The sequence below is a fragment of the Furipterus horrens genome, unplaced genomic scaffold (genome assembly GCF_987537825.1).
Source record: "Furipterus horrens unplaced genomic scaffold, mFurHor1.1.pri manual_scaffold_11, whole genome shotgun sequence".
NCBI classification, from domain to species: domain Eukaryota; kingdom Metazoa; phylum Chordata; class Mammalia; order Chiroptera; family Furipteridae; genus Furipterus; species Furipterus horrens.
In genome coordinates, this window is record NW_028327181.1 from 67,461,654 (window position 1) to 67,486,219 (window position 24,566).

Sequence of the window (24,566 nt, forward strand, 5' to 3'; positions counted from 1 at the left end):
GTTTAAATATTTCTAAGAAATATGACATCTAGCCATGTTCTTTTTTTTTTTTTTTTTTTTCTTCAATAAGAGAGAAAGAAGTAAGAATTTCAGAGCTCACCTCTTGATTGTTTTCCTGACATGGGTTTAGAGTGAATGCCTTTTGTCATAGTGTTTAGAGACCGCAGCTAATGTTAAACAGTACTAAGCAAACCGATTTATAATGTCAAAAGTCAGTGCTTTCCAGAAGGAGGTAGAGTCCATTTTCATCAGTACTATCCTTGGAAATTCAATTACAAATGTAAAAGATGTACCAAACCAGTATCTGAAGCAATCATTAGAGCCAATTTATGACCCCTTTTAAAAAGCTATCTTGTTAAAGAAACGCAAAGCCTTTTAAAAACTGAAGTATACGAAAATTAGTACAACATATTTATTTCTATTTATCCAGAGGTCAGATTCCTAGAAACAAGATCCTTTTTAAACAAAGCCCTAAGAGGAGGCATACAAAAAAGATCTCTGCATGTGCAGAAATAGATGTCACTAAGCCAAGGCAGAGCTCTCTTTTATGCAGTAAAGGTTTTTTTAAAGATTTTATTTATTTATTTTCAGTGTGAGGGGAAGGGAGGGAGAAAGAGAGGGAGAGAAACATTCATGTAAGAGAGAAACATCAGTTGATTGCTTCTCACACGCCCCCAACCTAGCCTGCAACCCAGGTATGTGCTCTGACTGGGAATCGAACCAATGACCTTGCAGTTCACAGGCCTGACTCAGTCCACTGAGCCACACCAGTCAGGATGCAGTCAACATTTTTGAGCACCTACTGCGTGCTGGGCATTTGCCCGGCACTAGCAGTGGAATATAGTACATACATCACATGGTCTCTGCCCACAAGGCCCCACAGGACAGGCCTGCGGCAGCCATGCAGGTGCCCATACACTTGCTCATAAAGGCACAGTAATTCGCCCAAGGTGACAAAGCTCAGAGGGAATGGAGCCCTTGGAATCACACTCCTGACAGTGACCTCCTGCCACTGCATGCCGTTTATGACAAATAGCACATACCACCCAAATCCTACTTGAAGAGGAAGGAAAAAATAACAGGACTAACATTGCCACATGCCCAATGCCAAGCATTAGGTGATTCAAATATACTGTATCTCCCTCTTTATAAGGATCCTGTGCAGGAAGTTAGATGTCATTTTGTCAGTGAAGAACCCAGTTCTCAGAGAAGTTGGCCACCAGTGCAGGATCTCAGTACAGATTTTTTGGACACCAAAGCCCAAGGGAACCATAGACTAGTTGTCTTCTGGCTCAGCCGCCTATGATATGCTCTCCCTTCTCTCTCCCATTCCCTTTGTTTATTTATATAAGTCTTTCTTACAATAATAATTGCTTTCTAAAATATTTCATCTTAACCTTCTGAGAATAAGTGGTTTGTAGGCCCAGGGGCCCTGCAGGAAACGACACAGTCGGGACGAGAGCTCCTGTACTGACCGTGTTCCCTTGTCGGGGCGCTCGACGGTCCACTGGGAAGCAGAAAAGAAAGAGAAAACCTCTGCTCACTTCTGTTGGAGAGAAAGGAAGAAGACAGCGCCTTTGAAGAGAGCTTGCACAGCTGTTTCGCTCTGAATTGCAATCCTGTTGTTTCCAAGAAAATATGGCGGTGGGGGAGGAGATACCAGTACTATCTCAGGCGGGCCAGGAAGAAACGTGTGTTCATGGCTGACCTGATTCTCTGGAGATTTGAATTTTATTTTATTTGGTTTCCACTTTTAAATCCCAAGTCAAAAGGGTTGTTAGTTAGCTTCTAACTTGGGGATCTTCAACCTTGGCTGCACATTTGGAATAGCCTGGGGCATTTTTTAAGAATCCTGATACCCATGCCACACCCTAGACCAACGAAATCAAGCCCCTGCGGGTAGGCCTGCTGATCAGCTTGTTGTAAAGCTCCCCAGGTGAGCAGACTGTGCAGCCAGGGAGGAAGACCACAGATCTAACTCTTCTTGTCCCCAAATTTATTCACTTTTGTTGCTCTGGCTACTTCTCTCGGAATCATTTGTTAAAAGTTGGACTTGCCCCCAGATTTAGTTCTGCCATTAGACTTTTTCTCGCTTCTGTGAGTGTGTCCATGTTGTAAGAGAGGCAGATGGGGAGAGGGAGAGAAAGAGGGTGTGTGTGTGTGTTCTAGAAAGCTTTGTGAGCTTGTGAAGAGGACCCTGTGACCTCGTTTACACCTTTTACTCTCTGTCTTCCACACATTCCATAAATTTTGATCACCTACTCTTACGTTTGGTGCTAGGACACTGTGCTAGGTACTAGGGAAATAAAGATGAGCAGGACAGGGCGTCTGCATATTGTTCAGTGAAGTGAGGCAAGTACTGTGAGGCATCCCAGGACAGCTGATCGAGTGCTGAAGCAAAGGTAGGCGTGAGCTGCGGGGAGAGAGCGAGGAGGAGGGGGTGGGCATGATTCCCAGTGGAGGGCGGAAGAGTTTCAGCACTCTGTGCGTCCATGCACATACTTGTGCCTTTTTCTATGCTGGGCACCTGTAGCTTTTTTCAGATTCTTAAAGGTATGTGTGAACTATTGTTTTGGACAAACAGATCAGCAGATGTGAAGTGGCATGATGAGGTTTAATTTCTAGGAAGCTCATTCTGACAGCATTACAAAATATGAACTGAAATGGGAAGAGGCTGGCCATTTCGGGGGCTCTTGGAACAATCTCAGTGAAAACAGTGGCACCAGGACAGCTTTCTGAGTTACTCTTAAAGTTAACTTTTTAAAAATATTTTCTATGTGCCAGGCACTAGGTTAACTTTATACATGTATTAATTTAGATCATTTTTTCATCTTCCCTGTGAGGCAGGTAATATTATTAACCCCATTTAAGATGAGCAAGCCGATGCACGGAGCATGGATACAGCTTACCCAAGGACACAGGGGCAGTGCCCAGCCCTGAGCCCAGGCCGTCCGGCTCCGAGCCTGCGCTCCTCCTGTTCGGCGCTGCTTCCAGCAGAGAATGGATGAGCGGGGCGAACGGAGGACAACTCTTTGGGGCTTGAGACACAGTGTGACTGGTGGCACTTCACTGAAATAGGGTCCTGAGAAGGAGAGCATTGAGGGCAAGGTGGCGAGTTTCATTTTGGCCAGGTCAGATGTGTGGTCCCATGAGCCCCCCCGCCCAGGGGGCCCTGTCTGTCTGCCCATCTGGAGGTCCATAGAAAGGTTTAAGCTTGACATTCGTTTGTGAGTTATCAGTATTTTAAATAGGGAAGCTTGCAGCCCGCATTCCCCACACAAGGCCGTCTCATCCACTCCTGTAATATGTGCTGCTCAGTTGTCCTGTAAACTCTCTAAAGAGAAAGCTGCATTTTCTAACTCATTTGCATGTGTAATCTGGAAGAGAGAGTTGGAACTTCCAGCTCTGGACAAGATGAAATGGATGCATTTCTCCCTCTCCCTGTCCCTAAATGTAGCTAAAAACTCTGGACATTGTATTATAAAACAAACATATGTTATTTAAGAAGACTGAAAGATGGAGAGCAGTGGGCCAGCTAAGGACCTCAGGACTTGAGAAGCAGCGTGCGTGAGCACCCAGGGTTTCCTTTTCACCTCTTATGTACCCTGGACTGGGAGCTGGAAAAGCCCCAGCACAGAAATACCAGTATGTACAGACAAGAGAAGCTTTTTCTCTCTTGCCAAAGGACCAGGAAATGGGCAGCCTAGCAAAACAGAAACCTTTTTGACAGTAAATACTCTCCTCCAAAAAAACACCAAGGGGTGGAAATTGCGGGCCCCCCAACTCCAGTCAGCAAAGGCCTAGTGGAAAGCCTAGACCTCTACCCTTGCCTGGGAATAGACACCTCTCCCAGTCCCCACTGGGGTGGTGTCAAAGGGCCCAAAGGGGAGCCCGGACTTCCTGCCACCACCCAGAGGAAGGGAGGTGCCCCATGGTGTCAAGGAAGGCTGAGTGAGGGCCCTAGGTTCCCACCAGCTGTTGGGGGTTCCAAGGTGCCTCTTATTCTCTACCAGGATGGTGTCAAGGAGGCCAAGTGGGGCCTGAACTGGTGCTCCTGTCCAGCAGTAAGGCACTGCTGCCTCTCTCCCTTGCTGGTCCGTTTGTAGTGGGAACCTTCAAAAGTAGAAAATGTAGTTAGCTCCAGAGCCTGATAACACAGTACCCAAAGTGACCAAGGCACAACCGAAGATCACTCATCATCACTAAAAGAGAAAGATACTAGTGTACAGAATTTTGACTTGTTGAAAAAATAGGATACGGGAAATAAACCTAAAAATGAGTGATAATCTTTTTGCATCAAAAGGATCATTCATTAGTATGGTTAAAAAAATTCAATCAAAAGACCAATTGAGAAAGCAACTTCAGCTGGTATTTTAAGAGAGAGAAAGAATAAATTTAAAATGGATAATATGAAACTTGATTCAAGTAGTAAAACAACTAGCATTGTAAAATAATAATTTGACTCTCTAGGACCCAGTTATTTAATAATTTCACCTAAATCAGTGGTTGTGTGTGGTTACAATCACTTGAGGAGCTTTTAAAAAGTAGATGCCTGACCCGAGACCAATGAGTGTCCCCAGTGATTCTGACTGGCAGCCAGAGTTGATAGCCATTGGCCTAAATAAACCACAGGTGATAAGTAGAGTATAAGTGAGGATTTTACATCTTCTGAATAGTCACAATAAACAAGACAAAGTTTATGCACTAAATTTTGCATGCTCTTTCTAAAAGAGCCACCCTCTTGGGCCATTTGGCTTCCTTCATGCACCCCTGTGATGAATCTGGTTATCTGTTTCCCAAGCCCACAGCAGTAAATGTGAAGCTGTAATTAAAAGGGAGTCGGTCTCTCGCAGAAAGGCATATTGATAGTTGCAATACATGAAAACAGAAAGTAGGGAAAGACTCAAAGGAGACTTAGCTCAATTCCACTAGACAACTTGGTATTAAAAGTTGCCAAAGTGATTTCTTGAGCTGCTTCCTCAATGCAGTATTTCTGGAATTAGAATTTACCTTCTCATGAAACTACTGAATTCCACGTTGCAAGACAAGCCCAAGAAGTCAAACTGCCAAGTATCCTCAGAGAGAGACCTCCAATAGGCCTGTCTGAGAGTTTTAGCAAAAAAGAAAACCATTAGCCATTGGGCTGATATCCATAAACTGGTAGGTTCTAACTGCCTTTCTTGTAAGGAATTTGACAAATGTAACATAAAAACGAAAAAGTCTAAATAAATAAAATAATTAAAATGAAAAAAATCCAAATCTGCGTGCAACAGATCAGGTACAGTACTCCCAAGAAAGGGTAAAAATAATTCAAGTATATGAATCAACAGAGGAGGTCCTGGCAGGCCCAGTTTCCTGTGTGACACTCTCCAAAGACTTATATTTAATTCTGTCAGGTTCGGAGTTCATTTGCAACGAGAACATTATCTGGGCTGTACATTTTCTTCTTCATGGTGTGTGGAATATTTGGAAGAAATTTAAGTTCAGTGTGGAGATGTTGCTTATTCAGTGCAGTTAGATGGATTATATTGGAAACTTCTTAAAGATTTCACTGTGTTACTTTCATCAAGCTTTTAAAATCAAGAGTTGAAAGCCCTTGTCAGTCAAAGATATAAGCTGAGCCCTTTAGTCATTTGATTACAATTATTTTCATTGACCTGAATAATCTTGATCTATAGTACCAGGCTCATAACTAGGTGCGTGTGTATGAAGTCGATTATCCTGGCTTTCAGACGATGTTTTGTGACTGCTCGAGGCCCATATTTTGTACAGTAGGTTTTATTTCACCGTTAGAATGCCACATGGCTTATACATTCTGTATGGTTTGGGAGCACGTGGTCCAGGGGTGCAATCACATGAACCCCAGTAGCCCTGAAGAGGCACGTGTACAAATCAGTGTTCACCATAATAACTGAATCCTTAAGAAAATAAAATGATAATTTTATTATGTTTAATGAAGCTGGAAAACACTTCTGAGTATAGTGTTTTCTTTAATATTGTTTCAACATGGTACAATTTTTAACATTTTTGTTGAAAGTTATATTTGTTAGTTAAGAAATGAACTCTCAGTTATCCCAAATTATGCATTCTTTTCGTGATACCTTGACAAAATTAAATTTCTCTGTGTTCTGGTCACAACTGCTGCATCATAATCTACCCCAAATTTGCAACCACAGCAGTTTTCTTACAGTCCTGAGTTCTTTAGGTCAGGAATTCAGGAAGGGCAAAGCAGATGGCTTGTCTCTGCTCTGTAATATCTGAGGTCCTCTGCTCAGAAGACAAGAAGGTTGGGGTGACTCAGGGCCAGAGGTTGGAGTCATTTGAAGGCTCGTTTGCTCAGATGAGTGGCACCCGGCTGGGAGGACGTGATGAGTGTGACTGCCAACTCGAGAGCCTGGTAAAGCCTTTCAGACTTGCTTGGCTTTCTCATAGCGTGGTGGCCTCAGGCTTCTTACGGGGTTACCTATCATAGCGTGGTGGCCTCGGACTTCTTACAGGGCTACCTATCATAGCATGGTGGCCTCAGACTTCTTACAGGGTTACCTATCATAACGTGGTGGCCTCAGACTCCTTACGGGGTTACCTATCATAGTGTGGTGGCCTCAGGCTTCTTACGGGGCTACCTATAATAGCGTGGTGGCCTCAGACTCCTTACGGGGTTACCTATCATAGCGTGGTGGCCTTGGACTCCTTACGGGGTTACCTATCATAGCGTGGTAGCCTCGGACTCCTTACGGGGTTACCTATCATAGCATGGTGGCCTCGGACTTCTTACAGGGCTACCTAGAGCTCAGAGCATGAATGTCCCAGTGAGCAGGGCAGAAGCTGCTTCCGCTTTTATACCTAGCCTCGGAAGTCATGTAGCGTCGCCTCTGTTGCAGCTTCGTGGTAGAGAGCAAGCCTGGCCCTGGCCAGATGGCTCAGCCGGTTGGAGCATCGTCCGGTGCACCAAAAGGTTGCGGGTCAGTCTCCGGTCATGGTGTGCACAGGAGGCAACCGACTGATGTTTCTCTCTCACATCAGTGTCTCTTTTTCTCTCTCCTTCTCTTCCTCTCTCTCTAAAATCAATAAAAAGCATGTTCTTGGGTGAGGATTTAAAAAATAGATGATAGATAGATAAAAGCAGGTCTGCGGTCAGCCCAGACTCAAGGGCAGGGGACATAAACTGCTCCCCCTATTTCTCAGTGGGAGGCATGTCAAAGGATTTATGAACAAGTTTTTAATTTTCCAGTCTGTCCCTTGGTTAAAAATCACTTACATTATTCTGACTTCAAAACGTACTTCCCTCGTCCTTCCAAGATGCCTCAAAGTCTCATCCCCTTATAGCGTCAGGTTCAGGGTTGAGGTCGTGGATCTCATCATCTAAGTCAGTTCAGATGCAGTTTCTCAACGAGGATTCCTTCCACCTAAAGACCTGTTAACGTCAGGCCTTTAGGAGGACAGTTACCTGCCCTGCGTACCCATCGTACAATGGTGACAGGGATAGGCTCCCCCAGCAGACACTTCGTTCCATGAGATGGGGAATGGGAGGCACATAAGTCAGTGGCCATCTGTGTTTGTAGCTAAGTAGCCTTCTTAGTCTGCTTCCCGCCTCCAAAGTTGGGGGTCCCAAAGCCTCGTCGCGTATTGTAATGTGTCTGTCCCATTCAGCGCAACCTGATACAGCTCCTTTGAAATCTGTGTGGACTTAACTGTGTATCAATTTTTAATCCACCTTATTAGACAAAACACACACCCACAAATCTTTGCAAAGATAAACTCTTTTGAACCTTGGGCTCCTTGTGAGCTACTGGGGGATTAAGGTCCTTTAGGCTCCTAAGAGCCCTCTCGTTTAATAGAGGAAATTTGTAAGAAATGCCCTGGAGACCTTTAGAGAGGTTTTAGTCTCTGGAAGTTTCTGTAAAGCACCATCTTAGATCTTTCTGGGGTTTTGACAGAGGATTTTACTGTCTCACTCTGGATTTGATCATTGCCCTAAAACCATTTCATTCAGAATCATTTGCCATCTGGAAAAGCTGGAAATAAGAAAGTTTCATTTTCAAACTCAGCAAGAATAGGCTCCTTTATATTTCTTCTAAATTTTGCATGAAAGTCGAACAGTTCTTTATTTATTTTAATCCTCACCTGAGGATATATTCACTGATATGAGAGGGAGAGAGAGAGAAACATCAATCCGCTGCCTTCCGTACATTCCCCAACCAGGGACTGAACCTGCAACCTAGGCATGTGCCCTGAGCAGGAATCAAACCCAGAGCCCTTTGATGTATGGGATGACACTCCAACCAACTGAGCCACACCAGCCGGGGCTAAACAGTTCTTTATTAAGATCGTGTCTCTCCTCATATTTTTTCATAGACAGTAAGAAGCTAGGTGGCATTTTTAGTATTCTGTCTAGAAATCCTTTTCTAGATCATAGAATTTTGTTAGGTACATTTTCTGTTCTCTACCTTCCCGTAGGCAGCAGTGTTGTCAAATTTTCTGCCCTTTTGATGAAAGGGTCACCGTTCCTCAAGCCTGAGACAATACTGTCCTTACTTACTTACCTTCAAGTCCTCACTGGCCGCCTCCCTAAAGTCTGGCATGACCCCTCCAGCCATGTTCTCAAGGCTCTTCCAGCTTCCACCAACTTCCCAAACCCAGTGCCTGCTGTTTTACGGCCATGATACAGCAGCACCTCATTCCTGCCTCCACATTTTTATTCCAGTTCTATTACTGTGTAACAAACCACCGCCATTTTATTAGGTTCATGGAGTCCATGGGTCAAAGAGTTTGGAAAGGGCACAAGGGGCCAGTTTGCCTCTGCACCACAACATGTAGGACATGTTGGGAAGACTCAAAGGCTGGGGGTCACTCAACAGCACTGACACGTCTGGCACTGGGGCTGGGGGGACCCGAACTGCACTGCCCACCACAGTGTCAACACCTGGCCTCTCTGAGAAGCTTGGGTTCCTCATGGCAGGGCAACGGCAGGATAGTCACCCTCTCCCGTAGTGGCTCAGGATACAAGCTCTTGGTTGCTTTCAAGTGATAGTTCTTTGTAAAGGGGTAAACTCTCCATTATCCCAAACTGTATTATTTCCGTGACACACCTGCCCAGTTAAGATTTCTGATTTACAGCTAGATGGTCCAAGGAAAGAGAGCAAGAGAAGGAGAATGAAGGAGGAAAAGAGAAGGGAAATTAGGAGAGGCAGATGAACAGAGAGACAAAGTGAAATATAAAGTCACCAGGCGCCTGCAAAGCATCAAAGCACCTGTCTTCCAAGTTTCTGGTGGAAAATAGAATGAACAGAATGTTCTCCCTCATCAAGCAGCCAAATTAATTTGTTAATTGAAATCAAAAGCACATAAATATTATAACTCTGCCATCAAACCAAAGAAGAGAGAATAGTAAATCCAAAGGCCAAGTGTACGTATTAAAATACAGATACCTGACAAAATTGTGACCCCTGCAATTTATGAAAGCCCTTTGTGTGTTAGGCACATGTGGGTCAGAGGTAAAAACCCAAGTTAATGAAGTTCCTTAAAGATGTGTGTAGAGACCACCTCCCACAGAGAAGAAATCCTCCCACTCAAGGAAACTGTGGAGTAGCCCTGGTAGGGTAGCTCAGTCAGTCAGAGCATCATCCCCATATGCCAAGGTTGCAAGTTCAGTCCTGGGTCAGGGCACGTAAGAGAAGTCACCAGTGAACACATAAATGAGTGGAACAACAAATCATTGTTTCTCTCTTTCTCTCCTCTTACTTAGATCAATAAATTTTAAAAAGGAGGACTATAGAGTAGCTACTCACTGGGACTATGTCTGGAAAAAAGAGAGCCCAGATTAAAAACTAGAGCATATTCTCCTCTCTAGTTAGTCCATGGTGATTTTAAAGGAGTTGGTCATCATTTAAAAGGTTAACTTTTTAAAGTAACAAGAGCTCAAAGGCTCACAGCCTGTTAGATTACTAGAGGCTTTTGTTGTAAAAATGTCAGAGTCTTGTGATGCACACATTCTCCAGAAGTCTTCAGCTTCTTGATTGCTTGGGGTTTGGGAATTGACAGCTAGAATTTTGAGGCCCCACAATTTTCCCTGACAACACATGTGCACACACAGAGAGGAGAGACATAAAGATGCAGGCAGAGAAATAAAGAGGAATTGGAAGCAAAAATGGCAGCAAGCAAAATGGCCTGTAGTTACAGTGGCCTCTGGGGACGTGATAACCGTCCCCTGACCTTCTGTGATAGTGTAACTCAAGACACACAGACATTTACTTGGTATTGGCTCTTGTCCTACAAAGTGAGACTGAATCTAATCCAACAACTATTGTTTTATCACCTAAGCACAATTTTTTTAATTATTGAAAACTAGAAATTGGATACCAAGGATTATCTGTCCATTAAGGGAAATCAAATGAGGTTAAGTTTTATTACAAGGACTCTTACTATAAGAAGAATATATAGGCAACCAAAAAGTTTAAATTTCAGACCACCTATTTCAAGCAGTTTTGAATAAGCCTGTATTTTATTATTACAAGAATCTAAATAGTTCCTTTAAGGTTACTGTTATAGCTTTTAGCTGATTTGTCACTTTTGACGATTAACTATTATTTTTTGTAAAACTCATCATCCTAACGGCACAACCCATGAAACCAGAGAAAAGATAAAGAGAAAATTCACTATCTTGTGAGTTTGCTCTTACTACAGTGGGCACCTGGGTTTCTCGGTATAAGTGATAAACTAATCTTTTTAATTCAAAAGAGCTAACTAAGCTAATTTGAGTTATAAATATAGAAATAAGACTTTTAAAAGAACAATCAGAGAACTCTGGCATGATGAAAATGTTCTGTATCTTGATTTGAGTGTCAAAAATCATCCACCTAGGCCCTTAAAATCTGTGAATTTTATTGTATATAAACTACACCTCAATTTTTAAACCCCTATTTGACTGACAGGTTAAGTTATACGGAGTATTTTGGTGGGAGTAGTGCTATTTGTAAAAGTAGTATGAGGTAGGTAGATGGTATCTATTAACATACCTTCTACCATTAAAATTTCTGTCACTTAAAAATTATATTGAAAGATCCAGGCCAAAGTCCCTGTGCTCAGTCACAGCACTTGTTTTTAGTCCTGTAATACTTTCGTAGGAGGAAGCCCCTTCTCTTCTGTGTGGATAACTTATTTTTTATGCCTGCGTACTTGAAGATTTCTTTCCCTTGATTCTATAAACTCAGTACATTTTTCTGGGCTACATTTTCATGTGCTTTTCTGTTAATTACGTTGGACTGGTACCTTGACTCCTTTCTCGCTAAAGACTCAAGTCTCAGATGACAGCTAGTCCGGGGTGGGGGATGTGAGGGTGTGGAGGGACTGAGCAAAAAGGAAAGAAGGCTCATGGTCATGGACAGCAGGGTGGGGGGGTGTAAAGGGACTAAATGGTAGTGGAAAAAATACAATAAAGATTAAGTTTTTTAAAAAGAACTTCTATTCAACTATTGCTTGATTTTCTGCAGTATGGATTCTGTTACTACTTCCATTATATTTTCAATTTCTCATGTTTATTTTTCAGAATTATTTCATTTTCTAGTGTCAGTCTACTTCACACTTATTTCGTAAATGAGGAGACAAAGTTGAGTTTTCTTTTCTAGTCTCTCCACGTCCTTGCACTTACGCTGCCTCGGAGCAGCCTCTTCCTTCTGAACTGCCAGATCTTGTACTGCTCTAGGGCGTTCTCTGTTTGGCCCTCCTTACAGAGGAGGCCCTGAGAATTGAGATGGGTCATAATCAGAGACTATATTTACACTGTTCAAATCTTCAAGACCAAATAAGGAGTAGACTTAGATTCATAGCCTAGCAATCCCACGGATTGTAAGAAATATGCAGGCACCTACCAGGGAAAAGCCTTGGTAAAGGGTTTCACTGCTGTTTAGAGAAACTCACTGCTGTGTTGTGGCCGCCCAGGGATAACCAAGGAAGCGGCCTTCCCCGGCTGATGTCCGTCCGCACACCCCTTCCCTTTGCCTGGTGCAGATGTTGCTGTTCTCTTGGATTAGAGTGTAAACACCCTTGAAGGCAGAGGGGTTTTCTTATTTATCTTTTTATACCCTGAGTTTCTACTATTTGATTCTTACCACAACTTTATAAAGTAGACCAGGCATCGGCTGTGATCTTTGGATGCCCCAAGAAATTAAATGACTCACTCAGGATCACCTGGCTGCCTCGGGATTGATACCCAGGTCATCCCTCACTGCACTGCTTTCCCCAGTTACCATCCTGCCTCCCAGAGCCAAAGGAGACATTCTAGATGCCCTTTGTCCTGCCTTGGCGATGGCAGGGGCCATCTTTCTTTGCTTGTGTAGCAGAAGATATTAGGTGCTGTTTTCCCCTGGGATTCTGCATGCCCATAGGCCTGAGCACACGCATGAAGGATTCCTGCGAACAGCGATAGGAAGCCACCCAGACAGGCTGGAATGGGGAAAGCGGGGGAGAGACAGCCCACGCTCTGCGAAGGGAGTCCTGGGCTCCTGTCCTCTGGGAAGGGATCCTCTCTGGACGGTTTCAGCATTCACTGCTGCGTCTCCGTCCCGACCCCCTGGGATATGCTGGCAGGGCTGCCACTGTTAGAATTCTCGTTTTATTAAACTTCAATCACTCTGTCCTGTGAAGTGTTACGTAAATTCAATTCGTAATTTTGTATATGGAATAATCAAATGAGAGTGAAGCACCACAGACATAAAATGGTTTTTCTTTAATGAAAATGATACTTTTAATTTAATCATCTAAAAATCAGCTGGATGGGATACACCTAAGTGGCAGAAAGATTGATATGTTCTCTTACCAGTGGCCTCAGAAAGCCCATGATCTCCATAGGTTTGTGACCTGACTTCTAATTCCTTGAATAGTTTCTCTTCTCTCTGTTAAGCACTGACCCTGGCATTCTTTTTTTTTATTTTTATTTTTTTATTGTTGTTCAATTAGAGTTGTCCCAGTTTTTCCCGGGTTGCTCTCCCCTGCCACTCCCTACCCCCACTCCCACAGTCAATCCCCAGCTGCTGTCCCTGTCCATGGGCCCTTTATCCCTGTTCCTTGGCTAGCCCCTCCTGCCACTTTCCCCACTTCTCCCCTCTCCCTCCCCTCTGGTCGCTGTCGGTCTGTCCCTTATTTCCATATCTCTGGTTCTATTTTGCTCGTTTGTTTTGTTCATTGGGTTCCACGTATAGGTGAGATCATATGGTATTTTCTTTCACCACCTGGCTTATTTCACTGAGCATAATTCTTTAAAATCAATCTAAAAATTCAACCTCCTACGCAAATTATTTGGCCCCTCTGCCCAGCACGCCCCTGCCTTACAGGAGGAGCACAGGGGGGAGCCCTGGGCTGTGAGCCCTAACTTCTGCACTGCCCCCAGCTGCCCCCAACTGCTGAAGAGCATGCAATGGGAGGTGGTCTTCCTCAGGCTCCCACAGGATCCGGCTGGATGCCAGAAGTGGGTGGAAAATTGTAGGAGAGCAGACTTAGAAGAAGAACACCCACTCAACTAAATAAACATTATCAGTTATGTTCCAGACACTCTGGGACCTTTGTGATCTATAGAACTGTCCTATGAGGACTAGTCCTTATAGGACAGTTCTTTGAGATAATATGATACCAACAATATTTGCTCTTACCAGTCATTTGAGCAATCTGCATTATAGACACAGGAAACAAATGAAAGAATTGAGCAAAGATGAAATCAGGCCACTGAAACAGAAAAAAACTGACAAAACTTCTGAACAGGAACAAAAACATAAAGAAATAACAGCAATGCTCAGCACCCCAGTGCAGAAGAAGGGGGTGAAGCACAGGATGAAGACATTTTACTTTCAACCCATGAAGAGAAGGAAAACAAAGAGTACTTAAAATCTTTATTTGAAAGTTTGATTTTTTTTCCTGCAATTTTATTTTTAAAAGATTTTATTTACTTTTTAGAGAGAGGGGAAGGGAGGGAAAAAAAGAGGGAGAGAAACATCAATGTGTGGTTGCCTCTAGCACACCCCCAACTGGGGACCTGGCCTGCAACCCAGGCATGTGCCCTGACTGGGAATTGAACCAGCAACCCTTTGGTTCACAGGCCATCACTCAATCTACTATGGCACACCAGCCAGGGCCTGAATGTTTGATTCTTATGAGAAAATAAAACATAACCTCTGGATGGACTTGGAAGCTGATGAAATCCCAAGAGGTCTCTTTACTCCTGATAACTTCAAGCACGGCTGGAGAGCTGGATAAATTCTGGTGAAGAGATTCGGAGAAAGTGCTTTGAGACAACAGCAGTCAACACATTGTTCTGTTCAAAAACACAGCAGAAACAGATGCTAGAGATCTGGGAGAGCTGCATCCGGGAAGTAATCCTCCAGGAAGTGAGAGACTTCGCCATGTTGGTGAGGTTTGTTGATGAATCTCATAACCTAAGAGAGGCATTTGTGGGCTTCCTGCCTTTTGAAGTTGATGCCGAAATTTTGGCTGTGAAATTTGACACTCTGATAACTGAGACTTGGGGATTAAACATGGAGTATTGTCATGGCCAGGCTTACGCTGTGTCCAGTGGGTTTTCTTCCAAAATGAAAATAGTTGCTTCTAGACTTTTAGAGAAATATCCCCGAGCTGGCAACACACTCTGCTCTTCCTTTGCCTCAAGTACGTGCTTGGCAGAATCACGCTTATTTGGGGAGTGTCTGTTGCATTAGGAACAATTGAGGAAGTTTGTTCTTTTTTCCATCCATCACCACAAGCGCTTTTAGAGCTTGACCATGTCATTTCTGTCTACTTTGGAACAATGAAGAAAGGGGAGGAGAACTGCAGGAAATGAGCCATTCGTTCTCAGGGGGCGGGCAGACACGATGCTTTGGAAATTTTAGGAGACCTCCCATAAGCACTTGTTTATGTTTAGATGGTACCAACAGTGACACAAATAGAGGGACTAACTATAGTGAGCAGAGCATTTGTACTCTATAGTGCAATAACAGATTTTGATTTCATCGTTACCGTTGTCATTCTTAAAAATGTATCTTTTACAAGGGCCTGTGGGGGGACATCTCCAGGTGCAAACCTCTGAGGTCCTCTGTGCAGCCAGTGGTTTCACTGCAGCGCCGCATGCACCAAATGAAGTGAGGGACAACATGGAAGTTAATTTTGAGTTTTGGTTTGAGGAAGCCACCAGTTTGGCAATCAAACGTGCTATTTAGATGAAGCTCCCCGGGAAGTTCTGCAGAGCTCAGCAAGGGAAGCTGGACTCTCAGCTGACCTCTGAGAGTCACTGTAGAGAAGCGCTAAGCGTTCCAGCTGCGGAACCCATCGCTCGGAACTGAAAGACGCATTCCCAGAGCAGCACCTCAAAGCTAAGCGTGCTCATCTCTGGTACCCTCTGACATGGGACAGCTCAAACTCAACACATCGGAGGAGCGCTGTGCTGCCACGGACAGGGGCGACTTGCCCAGTCCTGACACACTCTCAGCTGGGCTGCATTGGTTTTGAATCAAGTGGAAACACAGAGGGAAAGAGAGAGCTTCCATCCGCCACTTATGAAGCCCCGCACTTGCCGTCAGGTGTTTTCCTAAGGCTTATGCGTTGCTGAAGGTCCTGTGTATTCCTCCTCTGATGGAGATTCAGAATGAACATTGAAAACAGGCGAAAGCGTCTCAAAGCATGCCTGAGGAACGCTTGGACAGACCGAAGACCAAGTGCCTCAGCTTTGCTTAACATAAATTTCGATTTTAAACATCATTTGGATTCAATGGGAGACGTGTATCAAACCCTATACAACTAAGTCAGAGCTTCCTACAGAGAATTCAGAAACCATCGAAAATACCTGAAACTTTTAAAAGAGGTTTTCTCTTATATTTGATATTGAAAAAAATCTGTAAGAAGTTTAAAAACATCTTATCGAAAAACTATAAGGTATATGTAGGCCACGGGATCACTGAATATCTTTAGTACATTAGCCATTGATTATCTCCCCGTTTAAATGGCCCGTTTGAACTCTCATGCTTTGGAGAACCAGCTGTTCTTCCAGAGATAGCATTTGAAAGGGCCCTGTTAGACGTCTTTATGATCTCTGCTAATGGCACCTAGCAATTGTTTTAGTTAAGTCACTTCAGACATAGCATTTATTATCACTGTGGGCCCAGTCATCAGGTATTGAGTTATCAATTCTTTGAAGAAATATAGTTTGAGGAGGTGTGGGAGGAAGGAATACATTTTATAAAATCTTACTGTGAAGCTCAGGACTAACCTTTGAATACCAAGAATTTTAAGTATGCTATTAAAATCTATAATGGCCCTGACCGCTGTGACTCGGTTGGGCATTGCCTGCAAACCAAAAGGTTGCTGGTTGGATTCCCAATCAGAGCGCATGCGTGGGTTGCAGGTTTGGTCCCCAGTCTGGGTGCATGCGAGAGACAACTGATCAAAGTTTTTCTCACATGGATATTTCTCTCCCTCTTTCTCTCCCTCCTTTCCCCTTTCTCAAAAAATAAATTTAAAAAATCTTTTTTAAAAGTCTGTAATGGTGCCCTGGCCGGTGTGGCTCATTGGTTGGAGTATCGCCCCACACACCAAAAGGTCACAGGTTTGATTCCTGGTCAGGGCGCATGCCTAGGTCGTAGGTTTGGTCCGCAGTCAGGATGAGTACAGGAGGCAACAGACTCATGTTCCTCTTCTCTCTGTCTCCCCCTCCTCCCTCTCCTTCCCCTCTGCCTCCCCCCTCCCCCCTTCTCTAAAAAAAAAATCTGTGATGGGGAGCTAAGGGAATTACCAGACAGTGAAAGAAACATGTGAACTTGCCAAACAAGGATTTCAGTATAGGTTCAGTGATCTTAAAGGAACAAGTTACAGTTAAAGATTGAATGGAAAAACCTGCCATTGTTGTTCCATATCTGGTTGTTGCTGTTTACATGCCTTTGTTGAGCCTACATCTTTTTATTAATCCTCACCCAAGGATATGTTTCTATTGATTTGAGAGAGAGAGGAAGGGGGGGAGAGAGAGAGAGAGAAACAGTGTGAGAGAGGAACATCAATCAGTTGCCTCCCAAACAGGCCCTGACTGGAGATCAAAACCACAACCTGGTTATGTGCCCTGACCAGGGATCGAACCCGCAACCTTTTCTGGTGTATGGGATGACGCTCCAACTCACTGAGCCCCCGAGCTAGAGGGAGCCTGTACCTTCATAAGGTTTTTGGCAGGTATGTGTTGAACACCTCTGTTTTATGATCAAGACAAGATCAGAGGCCATGGAGACCGAAGTCATACTGACTTGCCAGTTTTATTCTTTTTTCCATGACTGTATCTCCTGTCGCATCGTGACTTATAAACAAAATCTGGAAAACATACAAAAATGTGGTTTGTGGTTATCTAGAAATAATGCGGAAAACATGGCTGCTACTTTTGGTGAAGAAAGTTCATTTTGTATAGTTTATTTCAACATAAATAAAATGTGAATTCTGTTTTTAAAAAAAAATTTATTCCCTTGCTGTTTAGGAATACTTACTTATATAGCTTATGTTCATTTGCACATGATATTTGGAAAGCTGGCTGTGGTAGAGAGCACGGGTCTGGTTACTCTGCAGGCCTGAGGTCCAGTGCCAAGGCCTGCAAGGCAGCCAGCCTCACTGAGCCTCCCTTTCCTTATCTGTGAGCTGTGGGCATGGAACTCAGGGGCCTTCCAAATGTATGAACTGTTCAGGTTGTTTGATGCCTGTCTCTTCCGCTCCACCCAGGACGGTGCTGACTGCCAAACTAAACTGACAGCGTCTGTGGTGGCCAGGAGGTGGCACTTTGGTATTTTCTGCAATTGAAGAACAAACCACAGAAGGAGGAAGCACTTGGGTTTTTGCTTTATTGACCAAAATAGAATATCTAGAGATCAAAACAATCAAGGAGCTATGTTTTTTATGTTTAAATATAATAAATAAAGTGGGCTTTTGGTAGTGGTGATGGTATACAGGTCTGTGGGTCTTAACACATGCATAGATTTGCGTAACAACCACCACAATAAGGAGACAGAGTCATCCATCACCCCCTAAAACTCTTGTATCTGACTCTCCCTGATCCCAAGCCCTGACAACCACTGATCTGTTTCCCATCCTTAGAGTTCTGTCTTCTAGAGAATATCACTTCAATGGAGTCCTGCAGTAGATAACCTTTTGAGACTGACTACTTCACTTAGCATTAATGCCTTTGAAATATATCCATGTTATTGATATCAATAGTTTGTACCATTAGTTCATTCCTTTTTATCGATGAATAGCATTCCAATGTTTAGATGTATCAATGAACATTGTAAAGATGTTTATCCATTCACCTATTGATGGGTATTTCCATTGCCTCCAGTTTTTGGTAATTATGAATAGAGTTGCTACTAATACACATGTATAAGTTTTTTGTGTGAACATCACATTTTATTTCTTCAGGATCAATGCCTTGGAGTGAGATGGCTGGGTCACATGGTAATTCTGTGTTTAACTTTTTGAGTAACTGCCAAACTGGTTTCCCAGTGTTTGTACCATTTTTACATTCCCGCCAACAATGCGTGAGCCTGGAGTTTTCATTTTTAAAAGACTTTTAACTACAGATTTCATTTATTTAATAGACATAGCCTTAGTCAGCTTCTCTATTTCTTTTTGGGTGAGTCTTGGTAGCTTGTGGCTTTCAAGGAATTATTTGGTTTTGTCTAAGTTGTTGGTTTTATGTACATAGACTTGTTGAAAATACTCCCTTATTGTTCTTTTAATGTTTATGTGGTCTGTGATATCCCATCTTCTGTTCCTCATATTGGTAATTAGGTCTTATGTCTTTTATTCTTTTACACTAGAGGTTTAGCAATTTTATTGATATTTTGAAAGACTCAGCTCTTTGTTTCATTGATATTTTTTCTGTTGCTTTTTTCTGTTGTTGTTTTTTTTCTGTTTTCAATTTTATTAACTTTTATTCTTTATTATTTTCTTCCATCTGCTTGTCCCATGAAACTTAATAAAAAATTGAAATCATCAGGGATACCGAGAAAAAAATGTGTTATTAAATTACAAGATGTATTTTTAAATGCAGTCCTTTGAGAAGCAGCCTGACGGTTTTCCATGCTTTGTCTCTTTGCAGTTGACTGGTCTGAGCGTCTCCAACGGAAAGGACCAACTTGTAGTGTTCCACACCAAAGACAACAAAGACCTCATTGTCTGCCTCTTCAGCAAACAGCCAACCCACGAGAATCGAATTGGAGAACTTGTTGGAGTCCTGGTGAATCACTTCAAGAGGTAAAATTTGTATTTTGTAATTAAGACAAGTCTTAAACATATAAAATCTCTCACCATAACTCTCACTGAACTTGTTTCGTGCCAATTTTAGTGTATTGAGTTCTTTTTCCTTCATAAGAACAACTTGAATCATCTGTTTCACAGAAGGCAAAATTAGGTTCCAGGTATAGTTTCAAGATTAGGAATGATCCTCTACTTTTCCAGCCTCCTGCTGAACCAGAGTGAGAGATTTCCCTAATGGTGATTTCTTCCCTCCAATCTCAGTGTAATTAAATCAAAAAGATAGAAAAATTACTTTTTGTCCCAGCTTCTCATTTACCCCAAGTATGATCAGTGAGTGTATTTACTAAGAATGTGAACCCGTTAGAAGGCAGGTTTGGAGGGACACGGAGACCCATGACAACTAAAGGAGTCCTTGGGAGAGACAGTGAGTAACCGCTACAGAAACGAGCCGTGCTGGAACATGGCGCATTCTGAGAACTTCACTGAAAACAGTGACGACATCCGGGGTCCTTCTGTGTGTGTCTGTGTGTTGTGAACAATGGTGTGAGAAATATAAACAGAGAGCAGGTACTGAGGGTGATGGGGACAAGTGAATGGATCCTTTTAAGCAGGGGAGTGAGGTTGCCTGGTTATTCATTGGCGTTGTTTTAGAGATGGAGTTTTTCTTCCCCTGCGAGGTCGTGGAGTGTTTAGGGTAGGGCGCTTCTCTGACTTCTTCCCATGGGGCGTCCTGTCCCCACCTCCCCACCACCACCCCGATGCTGGGACGCTGCTCCTTAAAACTCAATGACTGAGAAATGAGCCCAGTGTCCAGTTCCTTTTCTTTCTAAAAGATGTTTACTAAGTTGCCAGAAGTAACCAAGTATTCCTTATTAGTATTGTTTATCCCTTAGGTTTAGATATGACTTCTTTATCTGAACAAAGGCATATTTACAATCAGATGCCCACATGTCTCAGTCTCCTGTGTTCATTTTTGCTGTTAAATGTATGGGGTATAGTTTTAGAAATGGGCCGCACAGACCATTTATTTTATGTTATTAAACCTTGTATTCCAGATCAAAATAGATCTTTAAATATCTTATATATTTAACTGCTTTTAAATGCTATAAATAAAATAACATTTAATGATCATCTGGTAGAAAAAGTAAAAATTACATAAGGAATTACCAAAAAATAATAATAAACATATGGGCCTTTGAAAAGTTCCCTTTCATCTGCCAAATAATTATAAAGCTAAGAGAAATCCTGAAGAGTTGAGACTGGAAGGGAGAGACATGCAAAGGCATCTCTACCGTCAAATTTATAACTTGAGGAAGCAGGCTTATTTTCCTCCTAATGTTTAGTTATGGCAGAATATGGACAATTAAAGGGGTTTTAAGTTGGATGCCTGTACTAATAAATAGTTTTTCCTGGTAAATTAAAGCATTTTTTTTCTCAATCTGGTTCTTGTTTAACAAATTCTGATTCCTGTGAAATGCCTCCGCAAGTGGGGGAAAACGTGCATCTGATCCTAGACTCCACCATGTCTTTCCTTCCCCAGCATAAGCGTTTCCAGATATGTTTCTAGTTGCGCTCCCTCAAACCTTTAATGCTGGGGGGGGGAGGAGTAGGTTTACAGTTGTTCGTATGGGAAATAATACAATAAGAAGTCATACAAGAATTATAAATAGTAACACAAGAATTAACTGTGTTTTGCACACTCACAACTGTAAGCCCACTTTTGCCCCATCCTGTAGATGTAAGATTTTTAGGTGTCTTTAAAATTTATAAATGGAAGAAAGGGAAGAAGGCTGTTAAGTTTTTAGATTTTTTTAAATAATTTATTCTTGATGTCCCTGTCCTATGAATTAAGAGGTCAAGTAACAATAAGAGATAAAACCCCTCCTTCTTGCCTCCAGAAAATTCAGGCTTAGATTTTTGACTTAGAGTTATAGTCATCAGCTTGCTATTGACTTCTTGAGAAAAGGTTAATTTGATTTTTTTTCTAGCTATTTTCCTTTATTGTCAAGTTTCATGTCATTGATGTGACTTGGAGAAACAGATTGTGTTTTACAAGCATGATGAGGTTGCACACCATCATATTTATCCATAGGTTAATCATGGGAATCCAGAGATGAGAGGGATTTAATTCCATATCAGTTCTTTATCTTCCAAATAATTTCCTTCAAGTACATTGTAGTTAGAATTTGAGAGGAAAGAGCTCAAAATAAAACATACTATTGATAAACTAGATGTGAACAGGAGTCATTGTCTTGAAAAACTATAAAGAAAAAGGATTAGGACTTAAAAGTATATAAGAGAAATTCCTGCCAAGTTTCAGAGAGAAGAGCAAAAAATAAAAATTATGAAAAAGAGTATCTCATTCTATCAGGCCAGCACAACACTGTATTGAAAACAGGTAAGGATAATACACAAAAAGAAAATTATAGTCCAATTTCATGTTAGTGCAGAGATTTTTTAAATCCTAAATAAAATGCCCCCAAGTAGGATCTGAGAGTTGTTTGTTTTTAAAAAATAATGGATCATGACCAATGAGGCTGTACCCTAAGAATATAAAGATGACTATCCATTAGAAAGGTCTATTAATCTATTCATGTATGATAGTTTCTTTAATCTCCATTTATCCCCCTATACCCTCTTCCACCTCTGCCCACCCCCACCCCTGACAGTCACCACACTGTTGTCCTTTCTCTCTTTTTTCTTTTTTGCTCGATCCCTCCACCCTGTATCCCCACCGGAGCTGCCAACCTGCTCTCTATCTGTGAGTCTGTCTCTGTGTTGCTTGTTAGTTCAGTTTGTTCATAACATGAGATTCCACACATGAGTGAAATCGTATGGTATTTGTCTTTCTCCAACTGGCTTATTTCACTTTGCATAATGTTCTCCAGGTCCATCCATGCTGTCACAAAGGGTAAAATTTTCTTCTTTTTATGGCCAAGTAGTATTCCATTGTGTAAATGTGCCATGGCTGTTTTATCCACTCATCTACTGATGGACACTTGGGCTGCTTCCAAATCTTGGCTATTGTAAATAACGCTGCAATGAATATAGGGGTACACATATTCTTTTGAATTAGTGTTTCGTGTTTCTTTGGATAAATTCCCAGAAATGGAATCACTGAGTCATAAGTTCTATTTTTAATTTTTTGAGGTAACGCCATACTGCTTTCCACAGTGGCTGCACTACATAATAGTCCTTAAAAAGAGAGAAAATACTATTTGATAAAATGTAATACTTACTCCTCATTCATAAGCATGTGAACAAAATGAATAGGCTTCAGGAATTTAGGAGTAGGAACAAATAAGAGGCAAACCTGCAGCTGCTGATTAAAATCAGTTGAGCAGAAATGGTTCTGAGGTCACCTCCCCAAGTACCTGTGGCCTAAGGAAACTTCAGCTAAGTCACGCTGACCCTAGTGTGCAGAGGGTGAGAGAAGAAATGGCCTCAATTTAATGAGAGGATGAGGTCAAGTCACAGCCTGAACTGAAACTGTAGGACAGCCCTAGATGATAACCTCCCCTCTTTACTGGCTGAACTTCATTGAACCAACCACTGCCCCCACTCAAAGCAAATGATAAACCCGAAAGAAAACAGCAGAACTGTGCATAGGCAATATGAAAATGAGCGAAGAAGATAAGGAAAGGCAACGAACCATGGGCATGGATTTGGGGGGGATTGCTGGGGGAGGTGGGGTGCTGGGTGCAGGGAAACAAAGAGGAAAAAATTGGAACTGTTGTAACAATATAATCAATAAAATATACTTAAAAAGAAAGAAAATAAGGAAAGGCAGGTGAATAAAAAAGAAAAATATGGGAATAAATTTTACATAAAAAAGAAAAAACATCAGCCCTGGCTGGTGTGGCTCAGTGGACTGAGTGCTGGCCTGCAAACCAAAGGGTCACGGGTTTGATTCCCAGTCAGGGCACATGCCTGGGTTGCAGGCCAGGTCCCCAGTTGAGGGCGCACAAGAGGCAACCACACATTGATGTTTCTCTCCCTCTCTTTCTCCCTCCCTTCCCCTCTCTCTAAACATAAAAAAATAAAAATAAAATAAATCAGCTCAAGCACAGACTCACCTGAACAGACACCATCCAAACACACCTGATATGGCCTGACTCCTGGCTGTATTCCACAGATCAGAAATCCCATCGGAGGAGGGAGGGCAGGGACCCAAAGTCAGGCACACTTAGGACATGTTAATGAAGTTAAACAGGCTTCTGTACTGCAGTACTCCTCAGAGCCTTTAATATGCCTTTGTTCACTTTAAATATAACCACGAGGAAATATTATATTTGTATGTGTATGTGTGTATTTACATATACAAATATATAAAAATGTATATAAATATACACACATATGATTGTATACATCATAGACTATTTCTGGAAAAATATACAGAAAATGGATAACAGTGTCTTTGGGGAAAAAAGTCAGAGAGAGATTTATTTATCTTTCACTGTAACTGTTTTGCTATAAGTATATGTTACCTTTTTTAATTTCATTTTAATAATAAATGGCAGCTCTTTTTCAGGCATATTATAGATGGCTTTAAATGCATGGTTGTTTTCCTTTTCTGTTTAGAGAAGTAGAAAAGAACAAAAGAGCTTTCTAAGTGAAGCGTCTATCTCATCCCGTTTGGATATCTTGAAATAAAGCCAGATGAAACCCCTTGGAATATCATTGTTCTGCGTGGGCCAGCTGTATATGGCATGACCCACAGTGGATTCCTTTCCTGGGGTGGCCGTGCCAGTTGCCTTTTTTGTTGTTAAAGATTTTATTTTATTTTTTAGAGAGAAGGGTAGGGAGGGAGAAGGAGAGGGAGAGAAACATTGATGTGTGAGGGAGACATTGATTGGCTGCCTCTCGCACACCCTCAGCTGGGGACCTGGCCCGCAACCCAGGCGTGTGCCCTGACGGGGAACCGTCCTTTCGGGTCACAGGCCGGCGCTCAGTCCACTGAGCCACACCTGCAAAGGCCGTGCACATGGTGTGCCAGGCCAGTTTGCTTTGCAGAGGTTCTGAAAATGGCTGACCTGTCGTTTGCATCTCATCCTCAGCAGTGACTACCTGCTGGGAGTGAGCTTTTCTGCCCACTAGCAAACAGATGGTGTGACACTGGCTGCCCCAACTACGGAGTCACCAGAAACTCTGTGACATTCAGCTGTCAGAGGACCCATCTGCCCTGAGCAGCTGTCTAGGCATTTGCCTGTCTGGATGCTGGAAACCTCGGTATAACCCCAACCGCAGGCATAGGAACATATTTTTCCCATTCTATTCCTGTGGGTAAAAAGCCAGAAGTCAGT

The 24,566-nt window shown here is 42.5% G+C and overlaps 1 protein-coding gene and 1 pseudogene across 1 annotated transcript in view; both read left to right on the forward strand.

Annotated features, from left to right (window-relative positions):
* Positions 1 to 24,566, forward strand: part of MYO1D (myosin ID) — a 301,572-nt gene that overhangs the window by 192,140 nt on the left and 84,866 nt on the right. The window contains exon 21 of the mRNA XM_090257605.1: positions 19,106 to 19,260. Within this exon, the coding sequence (XP_090113731.1) occupies positions 19,106 to 19,260 (155 nt within the window). The remainder of the gene's footprint in view (positions 1 to 19,105; positions 19,261 to 24,566) is intronic.
* LOC149998118 (52 kDa repressor of the inhibitor of the protein kinase pseudogene) lies at positions 8,660 to 15,827 on the forward strand (annotated as a pseudogene).